We start from the raw sequence: 26,245 nt of genomic DNA, 5'->3' as shown, positions 1-26,245 counted from the left end.
GTGCCCGGGCTGGACTCCCCGTCCCCTAGCTCGTGCTGCCCTCTAGTGGCCGTGAGCCGCACCTGCCTTTAGGGGGTCCAGGGCAGACCCCAGAGGCAGCCTTCCCAGCGTCCCCCTCAGGACACCTACAGCACTTCAGCACTTGGTCAGCTCCGCTCCCTTTCTGAGCACATCTAGTTTAGGTCAGATATATGTATGTATGTGTGTGTGTGTGTGCGCGCGTGACAAAATACACAACATAAAATTTACCGTAACAATCATTTTTAAGGGTACAGTTCAGTGGCAATAAGTACATTCACACTATTGTGCAACCATCACCACTGTCCATCTCCAGAACTCTTTTCATCTTGCAAAACTAAAAGTCTGCACCCATTTAATAATTTCTCATTCCTATCTTCCCCCAGCTCCTGGTAACTTCTACTCCACTTTCTGTCTCTATGCATTTGACTCCTCTAGATAACTTCATATAAGTGGAATTATACAGACTGGTTTTTTATGACTGCTGTATCTCACTTAGCAAAATGTCCTCAAGGTTCATCCATATTGTAGTGTGTGTCACAATTTCCTTTCCTTTTAAGGTGGAGTAACATTCCATTGTGTGGACACAGCACATTCTGTCTAATCATTCTTCTGCTGATGGATATGTGGGTTGCTCCGCCTTTTGGCTACTGTGACTAGTGCTGCTATGAACATGGGTGTACAAATATCTCCTTGAGACTAGACAATATATTTTATCTCTGCCAGTGGACTTCACCGAAAAGGAAGGAAAATTATCTATCTTTGCCCAGCGTGCTCTGTCCGTGCCTAGCACTTGGCAGAAGCCCACCAAGTAAGACTAGAAAGAAGGGAGAGAAGAAAGAAAAGATGGATGAAGTTTTGGCGGGGTTGAGAGTTGCAGGAGGCAGGTAGATAACCACCCTGCAGAAATCTCCCTAGAAATGCCCCCTTAGGGAGTGATTTGTAAATGTGCAGCCCAGAAAGCAATGGCATCTTCCAGAATTTCATGCAGGTAATACCCCTCCAAACACAACCAACCAGACACAAGCTGGGACATGAGGAATCACAGTACAAGGTTGTATTTTAATGATAGGAAAAAACAAAATAAACCAAACTTGGTGACTTTAAGAAATGTGGCCCCTGAGAGCCAGGAGCTGGCCTGGCCCTCCCAGCTGGGCTGTGGAATCTCACAGTTCACACACATCGGGCAAGGTCACTCTGTGACCATGAGGATGTGAGTCAAGGTCAAAAGCAACACCACTCAGCAGATGACCTGAGCACTGTGCCTCTGGGACACCCGCATGAACGACCTGCATTCTCCTACACTACCGAACTGCTCTGCTTCCCTTCCAGTCACAGCTGCAACCTAGACACAGAGGAACAAAGCTACCCAAGCACAGAATTATCCCTGGTTCCTGACAGCACACATCCAGAGCAAACCCCTATTTCCTTAAATCCTCCCCAAATCCCTCAATACCAGCCTGAGCTCTGAGTCTCTCCTAACCCCTGCTGCTGAGACGCCCCAGGGCTCCCCACACTGTGCAGCCCCCTTGCTGCAGCAAGCATAAGAAACCCAGCTTTGCTGACAACAGGCACATTCCCTGTGGTCTGACTGACAGGCATCAACATGACCCCTGGGGAATGCTGAGCACAGATTCAATGGCCAGAAAGACCTCCCCAGCCCAACACCTCACTTTCCATCACAGCAACCCTCAAGGAGAGAGATATTGTTCCCAGTTGACAGATGGGGACACCAAGGCTCAGAGGGTTAACAACTTGTCCACCCTATTGCTAGCAGAGGCAGGACTGAGACCTGAGTCGTCTTTCCCCAAATCCAGCGCTTTTCCTGACTTGCTCCCTCTCTCCAAGCAAGCCCAACAGGGAGAGCGGTCCTGGGCATGTGCAGAGGGCATGCCCTGAAGGGGGGTTTGATTTTTCTAAAGGACTTGGTGGCCCTAGAGGGCCCCTGCAGGCAAGCCCATTGCTGGTGGCCTGTGTCCAGGAGAAGCACACCTGTGAGTGGCCAGTGTGTCTTTAGTGCTGGGCAGGAATTCCTTCCTCTGCTAAGCTGAGCCCCAGTCTTGGGGAAAGAGGTGCAGGCACTTTCTGGACACTCAAGCCACTGCGAGTGGATGCCCAATAAACATCTTTCCAGTACTTCTACAAAAGGTCCATGTTGACCTGTGTGAGACCTTAGAAGGGACACAGATGGACTTCTAATAGTTACACATTTATTTTCATGTATAAGAGGAAAAACCTAACTAGTGCATCAACACGTGATTGCATGGATACACCGCTTGGCACAGGCTAAAACTGAAAGTGAGTAAAACTAGTATGTTGATTTAAAGGAAAGGAGAACAAGAGGTCCTCGGTTATGGTAAGTCGTGGAGGGGACATGTGAATGCTGACGTTTGAAACTTGCTGCTCTAAGCTTAGGGCGAGAAGCCGTGCTCTGGTCTGAGGCCCCTCGAGGATCTCCAGGGAACCCACCCAGTGCTCGGAGCCATGGGGTTCCCACAGGAGCACGTGGTACATCGAGAAGCCCCCAGGGGGAACACTTTGTTGAATTTGTTCATGTCCTACAAAATGTCTTAGGAGTTATGAAGCCACAAAAGTGATTTTCCTTCAAAACAAAGAAGAATCTTCTAGGTGTGGCCTTGTGGAGACAGTGGCTATGGGGAAGCCTGGGCTAGGGGGCCCGAGTGCGACTTGGGGGACACAACCAGGGGGCTGAACGGACACCTGCCCTGGCACCGTCCTAGAGGAGTGTGTGTGTGTCGGGGGGGTGGTATGTGCATGGTCCCAGTCAAGGCTACATGAAATACTCAGCCCATGCATACAACAGTCACTCAATCCACGTCTGTCGCCTTGCCGTGGCGCACAGGAGGAGGCGCCAGAAGGCAGGTGGAGCAGGTGCTGACGTCTTCGCGTGTCTGCAGACCACCCTCTCATCCTGGTCCTGAGCCAAGCCCCACTTCAGCATGACTCGTCCCAGAGCTGGGAAGTCCATGGCCATGCCACCACTAGGTCACATTCTTGTACATGTATGGACCAAGGGGAGATGTTTGCTATTAAGATTTCTCTCCCCCAAATCCAAAGAATTTTGTTTCCCATCACTTAAACCTCAAAATCTTCAGAAAGCACTTTTTAAGGGACCTTGGAGTTTCTCCTCAGACAGCTCAGCCCTGCAAGCCAGGACTAGTCTCAGCTCCCCACACTAGACAGACAGCTAAAGTGTTAGTGCTGGGGACACAGGTGCCATCTGAAGACTCACCCCCGGATATGGGTCAGGCCAGTGCTCAAGAAAGGCCAGAAGGAACTCCAGGCATGACACTCATGGTCCAGGAGCCTTCCAATGCCCAGGGCCAGAAAGAGGAGTTGGAAATCTGGGGTGCTATCCACCAGCCACCCTCCTCTGAGCTGGGTGGAGGTCAGCCCAGGTGGCTCAGCCCCCTGCGTCCCAGACAGACTGGGCAGAGCTGCAGGCTGGTGTCCACTGAGGCTCAGACAGAAAGTGTGCAGGAGCAGGTCAGGAAGGGAAGCTGGGTCAGAGAGGATCGGCTGGGGCTGGCAGGTGGTCTCAGCAGCTCCCTGCGGCGCTGCGCTTCACGTGGCATGGCTTGCAGAAGAGACGGTCGTTCAGTGGGTAGCAGCCTTGGTCTGTGGGCTCGACAGACAGGAGGATCCTGCAGTCCTGAGGAGACAAAGGCACACGTGGATGCACCCCAGGCCAGGCGCTGCCAGCACAGAGCTCGCATAGGGCGGTGAGGGGACACCCTTGGCCTTTGTGGAACAAGCCAACTGAGTGAACGCATGCCCTAAGGGTGAGGACAGCAGCTCCTCGCACCTGTCCTCCCGACAAACCTGGGCCAGGTCTCCATAGGGAAGTCCAAACACAGGCAAACAGGGGTTTTAATCCACACAGAGGTATGAGTGAGGACAGCAGAGTCACCGTGGGGACACCTGAGGACACTTGGATAAGTCCCCTGAGGGATCATGAAAAGCAGGAGCTAAAAGGGCCTTAACAACCTCCCACGGCCCCTTAAGTTCTGCAAGACAGGAACCCCCTTTACCACCAGACCCAGATCCCCAGCCCAGGCTAGCCTGGCATACGATGGGTCCGCGGTAAATATTTGCAGAATGAGGAACTGAATCTAGTCGAGTCACAGGTGGAGAAACTGAGCCAAAGAGGAGCGGTGCTTATCCTAGGTCACTCAGCACACTCCAGAGCTGGGGCTGCACCAGTCTCCAGGCTCTGAGTCCAGGGGTCTTTTCGCTCACCCACTGCCCGCACAGCTTCAACAATGGCACAAACTTACTATCTCCAATTTTTCAAATCACCAAAGGACTTCAGAACAAGGAGAATGGGGATTTGGGCCCAAACTTGGCCAAGTTCACCATTGTGCCCCAGGCCCACAGTTTATTGGGCCTCACCTGGGCACATGCTGAAGTAATAATGGGAATGATTAACGTCCAGAGGCTTGGTTCAGGGCACAGCTGGCACCCTTTGGAAGCCCTGCAAAGAGACGACTTTGGGGTCACAGGTGACCATGCTGACCCTGCAGGGACCAGAGTGTGCAATCTGCCTTCCTCCAGGGCCAGCCGGGTAGGGCGCCCTCATGTGTCTCTTCCCTGCAACTCCACCCTGAGTCTCAAGTGGACTCCGGGCTACTTAATCCCACTACCTGTGTTATTCATAACAGCTGCTTGTTTGGCATTATGAGAGTACCAAGTGCCAAACCTAAAGTTCCAAAGAGGCACATGTGACCCTTCCTAAATTAGAATCAAGTGGAGCAAACACATCAACTACAGCCGAGTCTTACAAAGTCTGCGAAGGGGCTGTGGGGTGGCAGAAAGCTGGCTGGACCCAGCCCAGACTAACACAAGTTGGACTCACTTTCCATTTTTACTTTTTTAAAAAATTAGATGAAAAAATTAATTTTAATTGACACATAATTGTACATATTTATGGGGTGCAGAGTGATGTTTCCATACATGCATAAAACCACTTTTTTGAGCCTCAGTTTCCCCATCTTAAACGGGGACAACAAATCCCATCTCGCAAGACTGTTGTAAGGAGTAAATAAGGCAGTGTCCATGAAAGCATTTTATACATTTAAGAACATTACCCATGTAAAAAGTAATGTTACCCTTCCAACAATGGTAATAAATAATACGGACCACAAAGCAAGCAGGGATAGTGAGGCAGGGGTGCAGGCGGGGCCTGGAAACCCATTTTCTAGAGAAACAGCCCCCTAACCCCATCCCAGGCTGCAGGTTCAAGACACGTAAGCTAGAATCCAAATTCTGACTTTCTACAGCAGCCTTGATCAAGCTCACCAAGGCCAAGCAGGGGGGTTATTTGTTCCTAGGCAGGATCAGGAAAACGCTAATCACCACTGGAGCTTATTAGGGCTATGCTGGTACTAACAGCACTTGAATTTCATCATTGGTCTTTCAGGAGGCATTATCAGCTGGACCTTGAACTATAACCAACAAAGACAACATACTTATGAAGCAATTTATCAACTTCTCCACCCAGCTCCCCCAACGCCCTCAGTGAAAACAGCCTCTTGGTTCCACGTATCTGTTTAAGTAAATGTGAGTGAATAAATGTTTAGAATTACTCATTAGCTGATAAAGAGATGTGCTCTGGGAATCCCTACTTAGGTGATACCCATAAAAGCTGCCACTTTTGTCACCATCACCAGAGAAGAGAAAATGCAATGACATAGGGTTGGCAGGGGAAAGGGTGGGAGAGCGTTCTTGGAGCCTCCCCAGCAGGTCAGGCTACGTAAGTTGCAGAGTCCAGGGCAAAATGAAAATGCGGGGTCCCTTCTTCAAAAATTAAAAATTTAAAAATGGCAACAACAGAGCTATAAAGCACGCGTGGGACCCTTCAGATCACTGGACCAGTGTGGAGACTCCCTGGGCATTTCTTGCTGGCCTCCGGCACTATCCTCTAACCAGCTCCCTAGCTCAGCCCTGCCTCTCCCTGTAGCCTGAGCTCAGACTCCTTAGCCTTGCATGCCAGGCCCTTCCTTTCTCTCTGGCCACATCACTGACCACAGCCTCTGGCCTTCTACACTCCAGACACACCTAGAAGCTTCCATTTCCTCCAACCCTTCAGGCTTGCTCATGCTGCACTGGTTTTTTCCTTCCCTCTTTCTGGACTTCCTTTCTCCTTTCTCAATATCTGGCAAACTCCTACCCATCCTGTAAGAACCAAGTTAGGCATTGCTTCCTCTGCAAGAGGGCCTTTGATCCTACCACCCTGGTTAGACTTCAGCACTGCCTTTTCTGCTCCAAAGGTGCAAAGCTCTTTCCCAGCACCTAGAAAGGACATCCGTGGTGTGGACCTGACCAGCATGCCGTTTTCCCTTCCTGTGGTTGTAGCAACCTCTCTCTGTTTCAAATGGTTCAGCCTCCCTGGCCCCAGGGTTGTCAATCCTAGCATCCCAACCAGTGATTGTCCCAAATGGGCACGTGACCCAAGCTGGGCCAGAGGCCTTCTTGGGACTGTATGGCTTTCCTGGATGGAGTATGTACGTTCTTTCCCCTGGGGATTCCTAAGTTGGTAAGATATGAACCTGGGCCACCTATGCCCATGCACCGTGTCCCCCTCCTCACAGGGGATGACAGCCCACAGGAAGAGAAAATGAAGGAAACACACAAAAAAAGGCAGAACCAACAGATGGAGAGAGAGCCCCAATGCTATCATTTGATATCATCATGATATCACCAGCATAAGCCAACGGATATTCCCTTTCTTACGGAAAGCATCAGAGTTCGGTTTCTACCATTAACCTAAAGAGGGCTATTAGTAGACTGTATGTGTAATTATTTCCATGATTTGTCTCTGCTCCTGGACAGCCAGCAATCTGAGAGCAGAGCCCCCAGCCTGACTCATCCCCACATCCCAGAGCCCAGCCCAGGGCCTGGCCCGCAGCAGGCTCTCAGCAGGACTCGAGCAGTGACTGAACGATGTCACATCACCGCACGCTGCGCCACTCACCTCGCACCTGTAGCAGTTTTCGTGGAAGTTTCTTCCCATGCACTCGATTTTGTAGGCATCCTTCCCATCCCGGGGGATGATGGGATTCTCACAGATGCTGCACACGGGGGCGAATTTCCTAGAGGGAAAGGAACCCGTGCTCGGGAGGCATTCACACCCACCACCGCAGAAATTAGCTGGCAGAACCTCCCAGAGCTATTTCAGACCCGTTGCTATGTGACTGCACCTGGAGCTGCAACCACAAACCGTCTCTTTCTTCCTGGCAGGAGCTGATGCAGAGACCTGTGTAATTAGACCCAGCTTCCCAGGGTGTAATTAGCTCGAGGCAAGGAAGTGACGGGGAATGCTGACTGTGAGAAGTGTGCTCCTTTGGTGGGCCCGGGACCTACCTCACCTGCCTTGTGTTATATAGATTGCTATTTTTTTTTAGTTCTTTCCTTTCTTTTTTAATAGGCACAGCTGTCTCTACTCTTGGGTGTGGAGCAACACGGGGGAAGGGACCGAGCCTCATGAATATTTGTGTCCCTACTGCTTTGTCTGGTCTGAGGCCCGAGAGCCAGGCCCTACAGTCTGGTCCCTGAGGGACTGAGTCGCAGTTTCAACACTTACCAGCAGGGAGACTTCTGGTACTTAAGTGTTGTGTGCTTTGGTTTCCACATTTGGTAAAATGCAACCCTTAAGAGTACCTACCTATAAGGACAGTTTGGAGGATTAACTGGGCTCACTCCAGAGAAGCACCTACACAGTGTAAGTGCTTACACGGTGCCAGCGGCAGCAGGGGTGCAGTCAGATACGTGGTCTGTGGATCAGGGAGGCTGGTCTCCCCCGGCCCAGAGGCTGCAGGAGGCTCTGGCCCAGCCCCTGGCACTCCAGCTCAGCTCCTTCTTTTTGCCTGGGCCCCACCCCGTCTTCCCCACTCCACCCAGTGTGCAGACCCCTCTCGTACCTATAGAAGTCATCCAGGCAGTACACCTCGTTCTGGCTGTCCAGGGCAAAGCTCTCATCCCCAATGCACCGGGCGCAGGTCACACACTTGAAGCAGGTGGGGTGGAAGGCCTGGCCCAGGGCCCTGATGATGTGCTCCCGGACCACCTCGCCACACTTGCCACATTTCTCCAGGGTGTCCTGGGACAAAGGGCCACTGCCTCAGACCTATCCCAAGCCACGAGCTGGTCTTCTGGCCAGCTACCCAGAGGGGCCCAGGAGGCCCGGAGTGCAGGAGAGGCATGTGATCACTCTGTCACTATTGTTCCAAAACCTCCACTGTTGCTTATAACGGATTAAATTTGGCACAGTACCCTTGGCTTACAGAGAGGAGTACTGCCCTGAAGCTGCAACTACATTTTTTGTTACTGGGATATACTTGAGGCCAGGGTCCACCAGAGTTCATAGGAAACATTGCTGTTAAACCTCAGAGTCTGGAAGAGGAATTCCCAGGGGGATTGGTGTGCTTTTATCATATAAACAATAAACCTTGAAATTCTCTCCCTTTTGCATTTGTCCACTTGGAAGCTCAGAGCCAAATTCCATCTTCTGTTTTAATTTTAATTAATTAATTAATTTTTTGGCGGCCGGCCAGTATGGGGATCCAAACCTATGACTTTGGTGTTACCAGCACCACACGCTCCCAAGGGAGCTAAACATGTTCTATTTCTAGGAACAGTCATATGGGTCTATCATCATACATTTTTGGGTACTAACCTTCCCCCTGGTCTCATCTCACTTTCTACTTTAATTTTCCTTCTGTTTGGATTTCTTTATTTACTTTATATTTCATAGTATTATATGCATTCTTTTTTAAAAAATTTTATTTTATTGTGGTAAGAACACTTAATGTAACATCTACCCTCTTAACTAACTGTTGACTATAGGTTTATATAAATTCTTTTTTTTTTTTTTTTGGCAGCTGGCTGGTATAGGGATCGAACTCTGGACCTTGGTGTTATTAGTACCATGCTCAAATTCTTATGAGCTGCCTCAAATCCCTTCTCGAATGAAGAGGGATTTATAAAAAAAAGATAAGAATGATACAGAGGCAAAGGGTCTCCGTTGATCCCTTCCACCTTTTCTCCTGGACATGTCTCTTCCTCTTCCTGGCTGTGCTCCTGTCAATTCTAACCTGACTCCACCTGGACAGATGCACTTGGGGAAAGGGGAAGCATTCCCCTCCCACTCCCAGGCACAGACAGCCCTTCTCTCCCCAGCACGCCACTGTGAGACCCCCTCACCCCTTCTGCCTCACCCCTACCTGGCCTCAAGCTGAGGGAAGAAGGAATGAGGGACATCCCCCACTGTCATGTGGAAGGGGTCAGAGGGACGGGGTGGGGAGGGCCTGCCTCCTCTCCCCCACAGCGCCCTGCTGGCTGGAGCAAAGTCGGGAGGCTGTGATGAGACTGTGCTGACTGTGCTGGGTAGTCCCAACTCCCCAAATTCTAACCCTTCAGATCAGTCATTTTTCAAACTTCGATGTGCATCAGAATCACCTGTGACACTGGTTAAACATGCAGATGGCCAGGTGCTGCCCATGAGACAAGATGAGGCACATGCACACCCAGGTGATGTGGCTATGGGTGGTCTATCCGCCACACTGAACACGCCACCACCAACCAGCGAAGAGTTAGACATTCGAATACTCTGGTGTCCACACCAGCTCTCCCGGACTGCACTTGGAGCACAAACGTGGCATAAATTCCTCTGTTAAGACCATGCAGCGGACCTCGTGGCTCTAAGTGGGACAGCAGCAAGACCAAAGGCAGACGCCAAAACCAGATGGGTCTGGGCTGGAATCCCAGCTCCTCAGCCTTCTAGGAGCTTCTAGGAGTGGGACCTTGTGGTAGCTAAGGAATGTCCCCAAAGACATCCAGTTCTGATCTCTATAACCTGTGAACGTCACCTTGTATGTCAAAAAAGAGATTTTGCAGGGCCGGCCCGTGGCTCACTTGGGAGAGTGTGGTGCTGATAACACCAAGGCCATGGGTTCAGATCCCCCTATACAGTGACGGCCAGTTGGCTCACTTGGGAGAGCGTGGTGCTGACAACACCAAGTCAAGGGTTAAGATCCCCTTACTGGTCATCTTTTAAAAAAATAAATAAATAAAAGATTTTGCAGATGTGATTAAGTTAAGGCTCTTGAGATGGGGAGACTATCCTGCATTATCCAGGTGGGTCCTAAATGTAATCACAAGTGTCCTTCTAAGAGGGAAGCAAAGGAGATTTGATACAGAAGACGGCAATTGACCACTGAAGCAAGATGCTTCACTGCTGGCTTTGAAGATGAAAGGAACCAGAAACCAGAAAAGGCAAGGAAACGGATCCTCCCTGACAGCCGCCAAAGGGAGCGCGACACCTTGATTTGGGCCCACTGAAACTGATTTTGGACTTCTGACCTCCAGAAGTAGAAAACACCTGCGTGATGTTTGAAGCCACCAAGTTTGTGGCAATTTGTTACAGCAGCAACAGGAAACTAATACACCTTGGCTCAGCTGCTTCTCCTTTCTGAGTCCAAGCATCTTCATCTGTGAAATGGGTCAGTTGCACCACCTCCCAGGATTGTAGTGGGAATGGAATGATATAACATCTTCTAAGTGCCCCGCTCAGTGCCTGGCACCCGGAGGCCAGCGCAGGGGGTTACCTGGTAGCAGGGTTCGCAGAGGGGCCGCCCATCCTTCTGGTAGAAGCTCTGCCCAGCCAGCTGGCGGCGGCAGGTACGGCAAGTGAAGCACTGGGCGTGGTACTGCCTCTTCATGGCCTCCACGGCCAGCTCTCGGGGGGACACAGTCTTGTGGCAGAAGGCACAGACATCTGGGGTAGAGGAGAGACAGGCCATCAGCCGTCCAGCCTGCTAGGACTGTACTCAGTCACCACCCAGAACAGGTCCAGAGTGTCCAGGGCTCTGCCTCGTACCCACTGGGGTTCCTCATCTGATAAATACCGAGGGTCGCGAGGAGCATTAAAAAGGAAGATGACCATCCCTTGAAAAGCTAATATCAAGGATGCAATGTCAGGCAACTGGATTGTCAGCTGAAAAAAATAAGGGAGGGGGCTCCATAGCAATACTTTATGCTCAGATAATTCCAGCTTTATCAAAGATGTAAATGTAAAAAATGAAACCATAAGAATACTGGACAAAACCAGAGAATTATAACTGTGGAGAAGAGAAGGCCTTTCCAACTATAATATAAAATCCAGAAGCCAGAAAAGGAAGGGCTGATACACTGGACTACATAAAAATCAAAATTTTATTATTATTTTTTTTTCAAAGATGACCGGTAAGGGGATTTTAACCCTTGACTTGGTGTGTTCAGCACCATGAGCGAACCGGCCATCCGTATATGGGATCCGAACCCGGGGCCTTGGTGTTATCAGCACCGCACTCTCCCGAGTGAGCCACGGGCCGGCCCAAAATCAAAATTTTATAGATGACAAATCTCACCATAAGTTAAAAGACAAACGATGAACTTGGAAAAATATTTGCAGCTCATATCACAGACAAGGACTCAGTCTCGTACGCTCAGAGCCTGCAGCAGGGCTTAGCACGTGGTCAGCACTTGGTAGCTGTTCATTAAATAAGTAACACAGCACCCTAGAGGCTGCGGGAAACAAGCGCTCAGACACTGCTGGTGGGAGTGTGGGTTGGGATAACTAATGAGGGCAATTTGGCAAAAATACCAGAATTACAAATGCGCCTACCCTTTGACCACAGTATTTCCTCTTCTAGGAATTTATCTCAGATAAATTCTGCAAATGGGAAAAATGATTTACATGCAAGGGGATTTGTCTCAGCATTATTTGTTACAGCAAGAAAGCACCTAAGTATCCATCAATAGGCAACTAGTTGGATGCATTATGGTCAAGTCCCTGCTAAGGAATACTATGCAGCTGTGAACAGGAGCCACTTTATGTTCTGATGTGGAACCACTTTTGTGATGTATGAAGGAAGGAAAGCAAAGTACAGTGCAGCCAAGTTTGCTACTATTTGGGGAGGAGGGTGGCAGACACATACATGCAAGACATTAGGAACAGAGGTTGCCAATCTGGAAGGAAACTGGGTGATACAGGGATGGGGCAGAGGGTGTACCCTTTTATGCTTTTTGTTTTGTACAATGTGAAGGTATCAGGTGTTCAAAAAATTAAATAGAGAGAAAAAACTCAACTCATGTTTGCTATTTGCAAACTGTTCAGATTAACATTTAAATGGATTTTAGACATAAAGGAAAAAAGGTTAAGAAAATAAAAATTAAAACGGTGCCCCACTATAAAGCCCATCACTGTAACGTGAGCTGGAGCACACACGTCCCGCTCTCTTAGTTCCAACCGGAAGCCCATGCTGGCCCCCCCGGGGCCCCTGGAGACCACCCCAGAATCCTTCCAGCCCTGTGCCCATACCTGTGGATGCCTCTCTCTCAGGGAAGCCGACAGGCTCTTCTGGGGGAGGCGGCAGCTCCTCCTTCATGGGCCTGAGATGATTGGGCTGAGACTGGACTGGAGGTCCCTCTTCTGGGGCCTGTGGGGATGCAGGGGGGTCGGGGGCAGTCAGGAGAGGAGTCATCAGCAGGAACCCCATGCAGCCCTCTCCTCTCTGCTCCTCATCTGGGTGGCACCAGGCACAATTAGCCCCATTGCATAGAGGAGGAAACCGAGGCTCAGGAGATAAGTGATCTATCTAAAGTCGCTCAGGGGGAAACCTATCTAAAGTGACCTATCTAAAGTCAGTCAGGGGGCTGGGCCGGCCCGTGGCTCACTCGGGAGAGTGTGGTGCTGATAACACCAAGTCAAGGGTTAAGATCCCCTTACTGGTCATCTTTATAAAATAAATAAATAAATAAATAAAGTCACTCAGGGGGGAAGTGACAGTGGCAGCTACAGCTTGGGCCTCCCAACCCCCTGCCCTGGGTTCCCTCAACCAGTCAAAGTTACTCCTACTTCTAAGGAACCTTTTGGAATCAGGTTGTCCCTTGGACACTGGACTGAAGTGAACTCAGCCCTTGGCCTGGGATTCTTGCCCATTTGTACAATGGCCTGTTAAAGGTAGAGGATTAAAAATGGGTTTCCTCTGCAACTTAAGGGATCTTAGGTCAGATGCAGGGAAATGTCTTCCTTAGGGGATAAGGGGGCTCCTGAGGGGGAAAGGGTGTGACAGCCCCTCTCCAGGGACCTTGAAAAACCCAGCCAATTTTTATTGCCTGGAAAGAGCTTGGAAGAGGGTCTTCCCTCAAGCAGGAAAATGAACCAAACCACCTCCTGGTTTATCACCCCCAGAAGGTGCAGACTTTGTCTCCCCTGGCCCAGGGGACCCAGGGGACCAAGGGATTGGCGGGGTTGGCAGTACCTGTGGTGGGGGTGGGGGTGGCGGCAGGTGCAGCTGCTCCAAGTCTGAAATGAGTGACACCCCCATCGAGGCAGGGGGTGCCTCATCAGGAAGAGGCAGGTATGCCGGTGGGGGTGGTGGAGGTGGTGGGAGGAGGTCCAGGTCGGCAAGTGAGTCCTCGCCATCCAGGGTGGGAGGAGGCGGGGAGCATCCTGCAACCGGAAGGGGAGAGAGGGTTGGCCAGGGTCTCTGTAGGTGGACACAGGAGGTGTCTACTTACCCAGAAGGCTGTACAGCAGGAGCTAAGGACTCGGGTCCGGGCTCACCCAGACCTGTGTTCCACCTCTGACTCTGCCATTGACTTGCTGCGTGTCCTCAGGCAAGAGACTTAATCTCTCTGGGTCTCAATTTGCTCAGTTGGAAAACGGGCATTAATCACTTAGGGCTGTCGTGGGGATTAAATGAGATGATGGAGAGTGAGAGCCCCACGGCAAGGGCTCAGAGAGCAGAGGCTGTGAAAGCCCCTGTAACAGCCTCCCCTACCACGGTATCTACCCCTAAGGCTGTGGTTCCCCAGGTGTGGTCTTTGGACCAGCAGCATCAGCATCACCCGGGAGTTTGTTAGAAATGCAACTTTTTGGTCCAGCCCAGACCTGCAGAAGCAGAAACTCTGCGGGTGGGGCCAGCCATGTGGCACTTAAGAAGCCGTCCAGGTGACGCTAATGCTGCTCAAGTGTGGGAACCGCTACCCTCAGGAAATTATAACAGGTTCAGGTAATGACCATCAAGTGATGAAAACATTAGGTGAAAGGTTGATGAGGAACTTTTCTAAAAAGAGGTCAGGCTGTCGTCACCTGAACCCAGTGATTAACCTTAGCAGACATCGGGGAGTGTCCTGACTCAGGTGACATTACAGGAAGCTATGGCACCACTGATGAATTGTTCTTACAAAAAAAAACCCCAAACAAACTAAAAACACTCCAATCTAATCATATCTCTAGAATTAACTTCCATTTATTCTACAGAAACTGATCCTGCTTCTGCAACAAGTCAATGGCATGAGAGAGAAAAGGGGAAGCTTCCTGGAATTAAGAGACTTAAGAGAAAAATGGGCACATGCAGTGTATATGTTTGTGTTGTCCGCTACAGTGGCCAGCAGCCACGTGGGGCTGTCGATAGGAACCTTATCTGGATCCTGATTCAAAGGTTTAATCATTTCATTTAACTGTCCTCATTTTGTAGATGAGGGAAAGCTAAACATTTCACTGAATTACACAGCTCAAAAGGAAGACCAGACATTACGTAAAACATTCATCCCACTACAACCCAACAGTTAAAAGGCATTTTTATGACGATCGGAGAAAATTAATTATGGACAAAGTATTAGATAATCATAATGCATTCGTGTTGATTGTTTGCCATTGTGGTTACATAAGAAAATGGCTATATTTAGAGATGCACCCTGAGGAGTGTGGAGCTGAAATGCCATGATTACTAGGGTTTCTTTTAAAATACTCCACAAAAACAAAAAGGAAAAAGAAAAGAAAGAAAAAAGGAATGGATAAACAAAAGTGGCCAAATCTTGATAACTGTTCAGTCTGGATGTGGGGGGGTCCACAGGGTTCCTTGTACTGTTCTCTCTACTTCCTTCCGTGTGTTTGAAAGTGTCATAAAACAACACGCGCACACATGTACGTGCACACGCACGCGCACACACACTGGCACACAATCATTTCCATTCTTAGCACAGCTTCACTCCTGCTCGCTGGATGTGAGGTTGGCGAGGGGGAGGGGACAGGAGTGGGGCCGAGGGGAGTGGCCCTTGATCCTAAGTAGTCAGTGGGCACAGACCTTCAGGTGCTCCTGACAAGAAGGCGGGGAGGGGCTCACCCAGCTCCTGCCTCAGCCCGTCTCCTTCCTTTATCCAGAACCATCATCACTACTGTGTAATTGCCACCCCTCAGGCTGCCCTAACAAGGCGCTACCCAGCTCCCCTGGAGGAGGTGAATAGGGGGTCCAGAGGGGAGCCTCAGAGAGCGACTGGGAACATGCCTGTGAAAATCCTCTGCCCACTGCCAGGCCCAGGGAGAAAGGGGCATGGGAGACACTGCCCATCTCCTATCACTGGGGCACAAGTTAGGCCATCTTCTAGCAAGCTCAGACAGCCCGAGATGCCGATGGAAAGTGCCAGAGCCCAAAGACCTGGGCTTTAGCCCTGTTCCCAGCTCATTTGCTGGGACAGCTCTCTGGGCTTCAGGTTTCTCATTCATTCCATAAAGGTAACACCACCTTCCCCTCTCCTCCCAAGGGCTAAAGGGACTGTACAGATTTTGTTCTAGACCTGTGGTCCCCACACTGGAGCAGGTGATTGGGGGGCTCTGAGAATTTGCATTTCTGCTAAGCTCCGGGGGACACTGACGCGGCTGGTCTAAAGGCCACACTTTGAAACCTACTGTTCTAGGCCAAAAGTCCCACCTGCCTGACACCTTTGGACTAGAATGATAGTTCTCAAAGTGTAGTCCGAGAGTTCTCAAAGTGTGGTGTGCAGCGGAGAGCATCATTACCTGGAAGGAATAAGAAATGCAAATCCTTGGGCCCAGGCCAACCTGCTGAATCACAAACACTGGGGCAGGGCCCAGCGGGCTGTGTTGGAACAAGTCCCCAGGGATGCTGATGCAGCCAAAGGATGAGAACGAGGCTCTGGATGAGCTCATGAGTCAGCAACCAGATCGGAGGGGCCCGGCCTCTCCCAGTGCTGCCTTCCAGTTCTAGGGCGAAGGGCAGGGAAGGGTGGGTGAGAATTCAAGAGAGAGGAGCAACTGGGGACTTGAGGCCACAGGGCATTGAGGCCACAGGGCAGAAGCCCTAGTGGAGCCATCAGATGGCAGCCTACTATAGAGATGGCTTTAAGCAGCCAGCAGGGTCCCCAGGGTCCGGAGGAGCTGCCAGGGCCAACCTTTGTGTTTTGTGGTCAGACCTACCACCTGATGCATGTCCAAGCTGCTCACCTTGAACTTACCTCTCTCTAGCGAGACAGAGCCCCAACATCCCCCTCTCGAGGGCATCAAACTGGCCATGCTGACCAGCAACTGTTAGGCCACCCCCCTGTCCAAGGAAAGTCTGATTTTTCACTCCAGGATCTTCTGTCCATAATTCCAGGAACCCATGAAAACGTCCCGGAAATTTTGGCATTTTGGCATCTAAACTATATGAGGGCATGGTTTATACCCAACTAGAAATGACCTAATTTTTTTTCTCCATCAGATCATGCATCCTCATGTGTGAATTTTGGTCAGCATGGTCCCAGTTCTCCTCTATGGAAAAGGGCTGGGAGGAACCCGTGTCCTTGGGATGTATGGCCAGGAAGGAAAGATCAACTCAGGGGATCTCGTCATAACAAAGCAGCACGTCCCATGAGTATCCACGTACTCTCCTATGTGTACCCATGTGACCCCTTCTCCTGGCCCCTTTCTGGCCTCCCAGAAGTGGCACTTCCTGTCAGTCTCTAGGTGGTTTCCATGGTGATGGATGGACAGGGCTGCCCTAGCCTCACTCTGGGACAGCAGGACACCTGATGAGGCACCTGAGGACTCCAGGGCTCAGCTGGCATCCTGGGCTGGCCCCTCAGCCTTAGTGTCTCAGGCCTCGATGTTCTAGCTGGTCCATCAGACAATGAGCCATCCCTTTGCCACGGGGCCCTGGACTGTCACCCTTCCTCATTCCTACTCAGCACAACAGCTGAGACTTTCCATGGGAGTGGCAGGGAAAGAGGACCAGAAGGCTCCCTGTCACCATGGCAACAGGGCCAGCTCAGGCAGAGCACAGGTAAGGGAGCAGTTGCTTATGAAGTGTCCGTTCTGCGACAGACACATCATACACACAACCGGATTTCCGTTTTCCAGACGAGGAAACCGAGGCCCAGAGCCAGGAAACATCTCGCCTGAGATCACACAGCAAGTGAACAGCAGAGCTCAAGAGAGAATAAACCACCTTTCAGATCCTTCAACCTGCCAGATTCGTTCCTGCCTCAGGGCCTTTGCTCTTACTGTTTCTTTATAATTTTTTTACTTTTTCTTTATTATTATTTTACTTATTGGTGGTTTTTTAGGGTGGTGGTTGTTAATTTATTCTAGTTTTTGCACTTACTGTTTCCACTGCCCCTCCAGCTCTACCTCCTCCTAGCCAGCTCCATCCTGTCATTCAGGTCTCTGCCAAAATGTCACCACTATTCTGACCACCCCATAAAAAGCGACACCTTCTCACCTCTTCACTGTGAGAAAGGAAAACGGCTTAAAGCAATCTAAGCTATTTGAAGTCTGCTAAACTCATCAGGCCCGGAGAGAGATGAGCCTGGGACTTCAGTCACGTCCCCCTTGTCCACGTCCAGAATAATTGCTAATCGACATGTTTTTAGTAGACAAGCTGTACAGATAACCCAAACGTTCTCACAAGTTGTACAGTGTGACCCGTGTTCTTTCTTTGTTGCAAAGTCCCTCAAATTTAGGACGTAAAGAGCAACATATGGCCAATCAGAAGCTTATGTGATTTGAGTGAACCAGTGTAAATTATTGGCAAACATTGGAACTGCCCAATCTTCCTGCAAAAATCAGTTCAAAACAGCTACCGCATGGAGAACATACTCGGGGCATCCTGAATCTGTGTTTCTCAGACTGCAGTCCACAAATTTGGCCCAAATAAACTTTGTCTTACATTTTTGCCTGTTTCTTCTTTTAGGTCAATAATCATGTCTTATTCCATTACAGCACTTGTGTCTACCCAACATTAAATATTGTATTTTCATGGTCTCTTGTTTCACCCACTAGAATGTAAACTTCATGCAGGCTGAAAACCTTCTTCCACTTTTCATCTCCCAGAATAATAACAGCAGATAACACATTTAGAGCATTCTGCATGACGGATGCAGAGTTAAACACCTAACATATGTATCAACTCATTTAATCCTCACAACCACACCGTAAGGAAGGCACTATCATTTTTTTTACCTGTTTTTCTTTTTCTTAGTTGAAACATAATTGATGGACGATACTATCTTTATCCCTATTTCACAGATTAGAAAACTGAAGCACAGAGGGTTTAAGTGGCCTGCCAACATCACACAGTTGAGAAATGGAGGAGCCAGGATTCACATCCAGGCAGGTGGGCTCCAGAGTCTCCTGGCACGTGGTAGGTGCTGAATGAATGAATGAATGAATGACTTCAGAGCCTGCCTTTTCCTCCCCACCTTGGTGCTGCCTCTGACCTGGTCTTACCTCCATTGGAGAGCTGAGGTGGCACAGCTGGCACTGTGGCTGCAGCCCTGCCAGGTGGCATCCAGGGGCTGGGCCTCCCCACTGAGCCAACCCCAGGTGCCTTCATGGGGGCAGGTGATTCCCAGGGGTGGCCACGCCGGGCCTCACAAGCCGCTCGCCTTACTTCCTCTTCCACGGCCACATCACGGCGCGGGGGTGTCAGGGTGATAAAGACAGACGAGGCGACCCTCTTCTCAGGTTTTGAGGCCATTGCTTCGGCTCCTGGTGGGGCTGGTGCAGAGTGGGGCTCAGGTTCCAGCAAGGCACAGGACAGGGGGTGCACTCCACACAGAGGCCTCCGTTCTCCCAACAAGGTAGGAGCAGCCATGCCCCTGGGCCAGCGACCCAGCCAGCCTCAGCCAAGCCAAAGAGGGGTGGAGGATGACCCGCGGAGGAGGGCAGGTACCCACCAGGTGACTTGGCCACAGGGATGGGACCCAAAAGTCCTGGCTGCCCTTCCCGCTGATGCACACCTGGGAGAGCAAAGAGCAGCCCTGCCCAGCTCACCTCAGAAATGATTAATTTTCCGCATTTAAGAAACACGAGGAGGGAACGGCTCCTCCAGCTCCCGGCCCCAGCACAGCTGACTGCCAGTCCCAGCCCAAGGCCACACCCGCCCACCGGGCCACACTCCAAATTAACTCCCTCACCTGGGATCCGGGTTCTCTTGGGAGAGCCAAAGTCCCCGAGGTTCAGGCCAGCTCTGCTGTGGGAGGGAAAGGGAATGGGAATTGTCACAGTGTCAGGGCTGGGCTCCTGGAGGCGCAGGGGGCAGAACTGTGAGAGCTACCTCTTACGAAGACCTGCCCGGCCGCACTGCCCTGAGCTCTCTATGCCCATTAACTCATCCTCACCACGCTGCTGCGGGGTAGGCACTGTGATTAGCCCCATCTTACAGACTCAGAGAGGTGGAGTTACTCACCCAGGGTCACACAGCCGCAGAGCTGGGATTTGAACCCAGAGCCCCTGCTCTTGGCCGCTCTGCTCTGCTCTGCCCTCTCTCAGCACAGCTCACAAGCAGCCTTTTCTCTGCCTTCTATTGCCAGAATCTCTCACTCAGAATCTCACTCGCACCCATCTCCAAAACCACGGCCCTGATTCAGGAGGCAGTGGGGGGCTCGATCGTCTCCAATCCCACCTCCTAACCTTCTAACCCTGATCTTTCTAGAGCATAAATCTGATTGTTTCTCCTCTACTCAAAAGCCTTCCATGGCTCCCCACTACCTCACAATAAAGCCCAAATTCCAGTGGCCTCAACCTCTTTTTGACCACCCAGGACCACTCACCTTTCCTTGACTATGTTTTTCTCTCTTATCTGCCTTGGAGTTTCCTATCACCTGTTTTTCCTCCCCCTCCCCAGCAGAGTGAATTTCAACTTTCCCTTAGAGGCCCAGTTTAAACATCACCTCTTCCATGAAGCCTCCCCTGATTCCCAGCTCTCTCCTTGGAGCAGTTGTCTGTTTCCACAGGACACTGTCAGCCCCATGGCAGGACACGCTGACTCACTATCAACATATCTGACCCTCACAAGTAACCACGTATGCCTCTGGCTATGTCTGCGTTCTTTGTGTGCGCTGAGAGTAGCTCCCAAAGCAGCTATCAAACCACAGATCTGGGAGCAGGGTGGCACCCCAATGTCAGGAAAAGGCCATTTTCCATCACTCAGGTTGTTCCCGCAGACAGTAGCCAAGGCTGAGGTGGGGCTCAGTGGAGTCGGCCACACCCAGCTCAGGAGCCCTCACCAGGCACCCAACACTTGTGCCCAGGGCTAAAAAGGTGCCGTTTTTTCTAGCTGACTCTTTCTTTCTGGGCCACCTTGACATGACCCCAAAGCCCAGCCCAGTTCTGTGGGGAGGAGAGTAAACAGGGACCGAGAGAGTGAACCTCAAGAAGTGGGCTGGGAAGGTGGGCGTTGGGGGGTCCCGAGGGAGCCTAATGGTGGACCTGGCACCTGAGTGGCCATCACAGGCCTCCCTCCACATCTCAAAGTGCAGTGGTCACCATGGGCTCTCTTGGTGGCTGGAGAATAACGAAAAAAGCAACAAATGCTCCCCAAACCCCCCTACCTTGGTTCATATGTTTGGTTAAAATGCACAGCGCAGCCTGATAATAAAATATCTGTTCTGAATAAGAAACCAATACATACTGTATTAGGAAAGAGCTTCAAAAGTTCTTTAAAAGGACTTCTCTTTTGTTTCTTGCTTTGGAAGTGAAGGTTGGAAATATGTATGCGTATATTGGCTGTCATAGTCTTTCGTTTTACACTTCGTTATAAGAATCTATTTTTGTTCATTCTTTAGCTTTTAAGCAAAAAAAAAAAAAAAAGAATCTATTTTTTGTATACAATTTTCAGATTGCACCTGAGATTTAAAGAAGAGATAACAAACAATGAATGGCGTGCTGGTGAGGCGCTTGCTGCATGCCGGGCACCGTGCCCACCTCCCTGCACCTCAGAACTCACCTGACTCCTGGCCCAGCTGTACGAAGCCCACCCCTAATGCTCCTGCTTTACAGATAGGCTAGGTGAGGCCCCAAGAGATTAAGTGACTTTTCCAGGCCATCAAGGGCAGACTCAGAATTCTAACAGAGCACCACCCACCCTGGACATCCAACGGCTGTCCTCGGACCTGAAATGACATACTTTTTTTCCCCAGGATGTCACAAGGTCCCCCAAATTTCCAGGCCTGTTCTCACTCCAGAATGGCCCAATCCGGACAGGGTATCCTGTGGTCAGTGCATTCTAGGCCGGTCCCCAGACACTGCCATGGACCATCACGATGCCCCCTCGCCTCCTCCCCACCCTGCCCTGACCCCTGCTCCCGGAAATTGGATCTGCCTTATTTCTCGGAAAATGTCCAGTGCTGAGGCCAGATGTTCACAGCTGGGCAGCCCCCTCCCCCAGCCCTCACAAGCGGTTACTGCAGGGACCTCAGGCCCCAGGGGAAGGGGCTGAGCTGGGGATTTTCGAAGCCTCGTCAAGTCCCATCAGGGAAAGGGAGACTCAGCTTCTCTCTGGTCCCACTGCTTCCAGGTCACCCTGGAGCGGGGTATGTCTAAGTCCCCTGGGGGGCAGCCTCCCAGCCAACGGCACCCAGACCCTCCACCCCCAGAGGACCCTCTGCCCCCACCCTTCCTTCCCCAGAGGGTGAATCAGAGATCCAGTTGGGTAAGCGGAGAAAGTGGAAACAAAGGGAAGGAAAGTCATTTCCTGTCAAGAGGAAGGAAGGAGGCTGAGACCCAGCCAGCCACCAGCCCGCCCAGCCTGGCTTAGGCTGCAGCCCAGGGGCAGGGCCTGGGCTGGCTGAGGGGGGGAGGGCCTCCCCACCCCCACTGACCCCCTTCCTACTCTTCATTCCTCCTCCAAAAACCACTCTGGCACTCCCTCTAACCTATGTTCTTTAAATACTGCCATAAAGCAGTCTACATCATTTGGATCTGGAATTAAACTTTGCTGGGGGGGAGGGGGTGGGCGGATGACTGCGCCTCCACCCCCTACCCCCGCAGGAGGCCTTGCAGCCTTGAAGACGGGTTCCCTCGACCTCTCTCCTGCCCCAGGGAAACGGAGGAGGTACAGAGCGGGCTTCACACTGGGTCCCACCTCTTTCCTGCTGGATGACCCTAAGCAGGTCACTGAACCTCTCTGGGCCTCTTTTTTTCATAAAGTGAGAATCATGAGCCTGTCCTGAAGGGTGTGTGAGCGGACACAGGCACAGGGGGTGCTCAAGATCCTGGCACTTGGTAGGTGCAAAGAGAAGGGCAGCTGATTATTCAGCCCCTGAGGGGCGCAGGAGGAACCCCTGGGGGCTGGGCTCCCCTGGGGCTGGGGGGCAGGGAAGACCAGGACTTAGCAGCAGGGATCGGCGCTGTCCCAGCCTCTTCCCGGGGTTCGCAGACCTGGGCTGGAGGGGGACCCACGCCAAGAACACCCCAGAGCACTCACCTTCCCAGCCCCCGACGGGCATTTGAGGCCCAGAGAGGGGCAGCCCCGGGCCCCCTCCTTCCCCTCGCCTGACCCTGGCTGGGCCAGGGAAAAGGGGCCCCGAGCTCCACGGAGCTCCGGAAACCCGGCGCCCTCCCGCAGGCATCGGAGCGGGGCGGCCGGCCGGGTCACCGTGGGGCGCCGCCGGGGACTTTCATGAGATCCATGTGCGGGACGCCGTCCTCTTTGTGCGGGCGCTTCCGCCCCGCGCGCCGCGTCCCCGGCGCCCAGCTCCCGGCCGGGGACACGACCCCCGCCGCAGCCCCCGGCCCTCCCCCCGCGCCAGGGACAGAGCCCGAAGGGCTGAGACGCAAGGACAGCGCCGCCCCCTCCCCCAGTGCCCCAGTCCCGCAGGCCCCTCCAGCAGCGCCGGCGCCGGGGTCCCGGCTGGGGGGCGCGGTGGCTCCCAGCCCAGGGCTGCCCGCGCTGTCACCGGTGGGCGCCCGCTTACCTGGGCCCTCCGGTCGCACGCCCGAGCGAGCCGAGCCCGGAGCCGCGGCGCCTCCCGCCCCGGCGCCCTCCCCGCCCCTCGGCTCCCTCCGCCCCGCGCCCCGCGCCGCGTTACCATAAAAGGTGAGGCTGGGGGAGGGGGCCCCGGATCCCGCCCCGCGGAAGCGGCCCCACCTGCCCCCCCACCTGCCCGGCCGCGCCCCGCGCCGCCCCCTCCCCCTGCCTTTGTTCCCTCGACCACTCCTCCCCTCCCGCTAGGCCCGGGCCCACGTCCTTTGTACACCCTGAGTGGTCCTAACCCTTGCCCTCCCGAGGTCACCTGGGTTGGTGGACCTACCTGGCCATGCGGCGGACGGGGGTGTGTTTACACTCTGGTTTGGTCCTGGAATCTAAGAGTCAGGAGGACCTGGGTGCCACGGTCACCCTCTAAGGGTGTGACCCTAGGCAGTCACTCCGTCTCCCCGAGCCTCAGTTTCTTCGTCTGTAAAATGGGGGTGACCACTCTCCAGGTTGTCCTGAGGATAAAAGGTGATAGTGACAGTAAGGATATATGCTGGGTTTGGGGCTTTTTCAGGGAGTGCCCAAGGTGAGGCAGGTCATCTTGATTTGCCATTCTGAGCAGTCTCTACCTGTCTGTAGTGGGTCCTGGGGGACAGGCCCCTCCAGGAGGCCTGGTAGGCAGGGCCCGGCTGGCAATCAGGGCACCTGGTTTGCCACCCTGGGCCCTGTTGCTGGCTCCCCCGCCTCCACCTCCTGTACCCACCCTCCCTTCCCAGCTAGACTAGCTAGAAAGAACATGGAGGAGGAGGGGGAAGCTGAGCCTGGGCTCTGGGGCCGGGGATGGGGCAGGGATGGGCCACCTAGGTCCCCAGAGGCCTCAGGATCATTGCTGGGAAAAGGAATCTGGGTCTGATTCAGAGGCAAACAGATTGTTCTTTTGATTAAAGCCACAGTGGCTGAGGCCAGAGGAGTACTGGACCTCGTGCCATCTGGGGGGCGGCCAGGCAGGATCTGGCACTCTCCTACCCCTGCAGCTGTAGTCACCCCCACCGGGTGGCTCTGGAGCTGCTGCTGAGGGGCTCATGCTCATTGGGGGGGTCAGTCGGGGGTGCCTGGACACTGTTCCCTCCTCCCTAAATCTCTCACCCACCGATCGTTGCCCGCCCATCCTGCTAGTCATTCCTGTCTTCATTTGAGCCCCACGGCCACTGGGCATTAGACACAGCAGTCACAGTAGCTGCTGTTTATGGGGGCTTCCTGTGAGCTGGGGCCTGGCCTACGGACCTTTCCACTGATACCAGAAAAATGTGCTCTGACCAGGTCAGCTAACCTGTAGTGCCTCGGGAGATCTGGGATAAGTCAGTAGTCATGTCCACCTTTCCTGGAAAATGTTGTCATATGACCGTTTTTACTTAGAAGCAGATATGATGGCAACAGAAAGCCACCTAGAATAACCTAGAATGCTTCTTGTAATCTTTACCCTAGACCCCTTCACGTAGGATATAACTCAGTAGCAATCCGGAATCTATCCGTCACGTACAACTGATAAGTGACTAGGTGGCCGTCCCCTCTCTCTCTCCTTTGACCCTTCCGTCTTCTTGTGATTATCAAATGCTAGATCTGCTGGCCCACTTCAGTGCACATTTCTGTTCCAGTCGTTATATTGGCTCAATAAATCCTATGCTTTATATGTTTGGCCTCAGTTTTCTTTTATTTCTTATTTTTCTTTTCTTTCTTTTTTTTTTTTTTTTTTGGTGACTGGTCAGTAGAGGGATCGAACCCTGGACCTAGGTGTTATTGCTCAGTTTCTTTTAGGTCAACGCTTTTACCTTTTTTTCTTTTTGGGTCAACACTTTTAATCCCCACAGTAGCCCTGTGCACAGGGTTGATTATTCCTGCTTCACAGACAAGGACACTGAGGCCCAGAGAGGGTCAAGGCCACACAAGGGGCAAGTGGCAGAGCTGGATTCAAATCAGACCAGCAAGTGCCCCTGAGCACACTGCTGTGCTGGTCCCAGGGACAGGGAACACTGCCACCCTTCACAGATGTGGAAGGTGAGGCTGGGAGAGGTGACAAGAGACCTATGTGGCAGAGGGAGACTGGAATTTGAGGGTGCCTGAGCCCCTGGTCAGGCTCGTTCCTGGGTTGGCAATGATGCCTCCCACTTTGCAGCAGTATTTGCAGGAAACTTTCCTATTCTCTCCTCAGGGAGGAAGGAGGGAGCCCCTGAACACCAGAGATGGGAAGGACCTGAAGGAGCAAGGTGCAATCCGGGGGTTTTCAGACACTTTTGGCTATAGAACCCCTTTTCAAGTTCCTGGTGACTCGGGAGCTTATTTACGACAGAGAAAAACGGAGTTGCCCTCCCTCATCTCCATGAGCCACTGGAGGGTTGACTGGGGGCCTTGTCCAAGGTCACACCGGTTCAGTCTAGGACCCAGGCCTCCCACATCTGCTCTGGCTAACATTGGCTTGGGATGGTTTAAGGGGAACGTGGGGGTCCAGCTGCCACCACTCACCCTCAGTCCAGCACCCCTGGCCGCCTGTTCCACCTCCACTACTGCTCCTGGATAGAGGGGCACGTCTCGGCCAAGAGTCTCCCACACCAGCCTGGGTGTCGGTGTCACCGATAGGCAGGTGCCAAACTTCCTGCAACGGGAACCCAGGAAGTGCACTGGTCAAGAACACACGCCCTTTGTTGCCAGCTCAGAGGCCCTGCTCCCCTTTGCCCCTCCCTGCCAGACTCGGACCAGCTTTCTCCCCCCACAGACGCCCCAGCGGTTAAGGGGCACAACCTTCTATTAGAGTTGTGGCGGCTGAGACCCTGGATGGCAGGAAAGGAATAAGAGAGAGAGGTGGCAGCAAGATCCAGGGCAATGGGGCCATTTGCTGCTACCCAGTCTGCTGCGGTGTATGGCACCTGACTCAACAGACTGGCTGGGCTCTGACTGCGTGCCAGGCGTGAGCAAGGAGATAATGGGAAACAGATTAGACCCGATCAATCCTGGTCCCCATGGAGCTTACAGGGAGGTACGGAGATTGACACATAAAGCAAATTAATACAATAATTATCAACAGCAAAATGTGGGGGCTGGCTGGTTAGCTCAGTTGGTTAGAGTGTGGTGTTATAACACCAAGGTCAAGGGTTCAGATCCCCATACCCACCAGCTGCCACAAAAAAAAGCGT

The 26,245-nt window shown here is 52.3% G+C and overlaps 1 protein-coding gene across 8 annotated transcripts; it reads right to left on the bottom strand.

Annotated features, from left to right (window-relative positions):
• Nucleotides 1-1,053: 1,053 nt before the first annotated feature.
• Nucleotides 1,054-25,640, bottom strand: FBLIM1 (filamin binding LIM protein 1). 8 transcript variants are annotated; one of them, XM_063104163.1, is made up of 10 exons: nt 25,578-25,640; nt 23,395-23,572; nt 19,279-19,334; nt 18,590-18,859; nt 13,341-13,531; nt 12,398-12,515; nt 10,644-10,813; nt 7,959-8,137; nt 7,013-7,130; nt 1,054-3,691 (listed from the first exon to the last, which is right to left on the bottom strand). In XM_063104163.1, exons 2-10 carry the CDS (start codon nt 23,400-23,402, stop codon nt 3,578-3,580), a joined length of 1,224 nt encoding a protein of 407 aa, XP_062960233.1. In that variant the 5' UTR covers nt 23,403-23,572; nt 25,578-25,640; the 3' UTR covers nt 1,054-3,577. The 8 variants fall into 8 exon arrangements, with proteins under 8 accessions (XP_062960233.1, XP_062960232.1, XP_062960236.1 ...); XM_063104162.1 differs by lacking the exon at nt 25,578-25,640 and adding an exon at nt 23,687-23,804; XM_063104166.1 differs by lacking the exon at nt 25,578-25,640 and adding an exon at nt 23,687-23,804 and having other exon boundaries at nt 18,590-18,850.
• Between the last annotated feature and the right edge of the window lie 605 nt (nt 25,641-26,245).

The sequence above is a fragment of the Cynocephalus volans genome, chromosome 8 (assembly GCF_027409185.1).
Source record: "Cynocephalus volans isolate mCynVol1 chromosome 8, mCynVol1.pri, whole genome shotgun sequence".
NCBI classification, from domain to species: Eukaryota; Metazoa; Chordata; class Mammalia; order Dermoptera; family Cynocephalidae; genus Cynocephalus; species Cynocephalus volans.
This window is presented reverse-complemented; position numbering and strand designations above follow the sequence as displayed.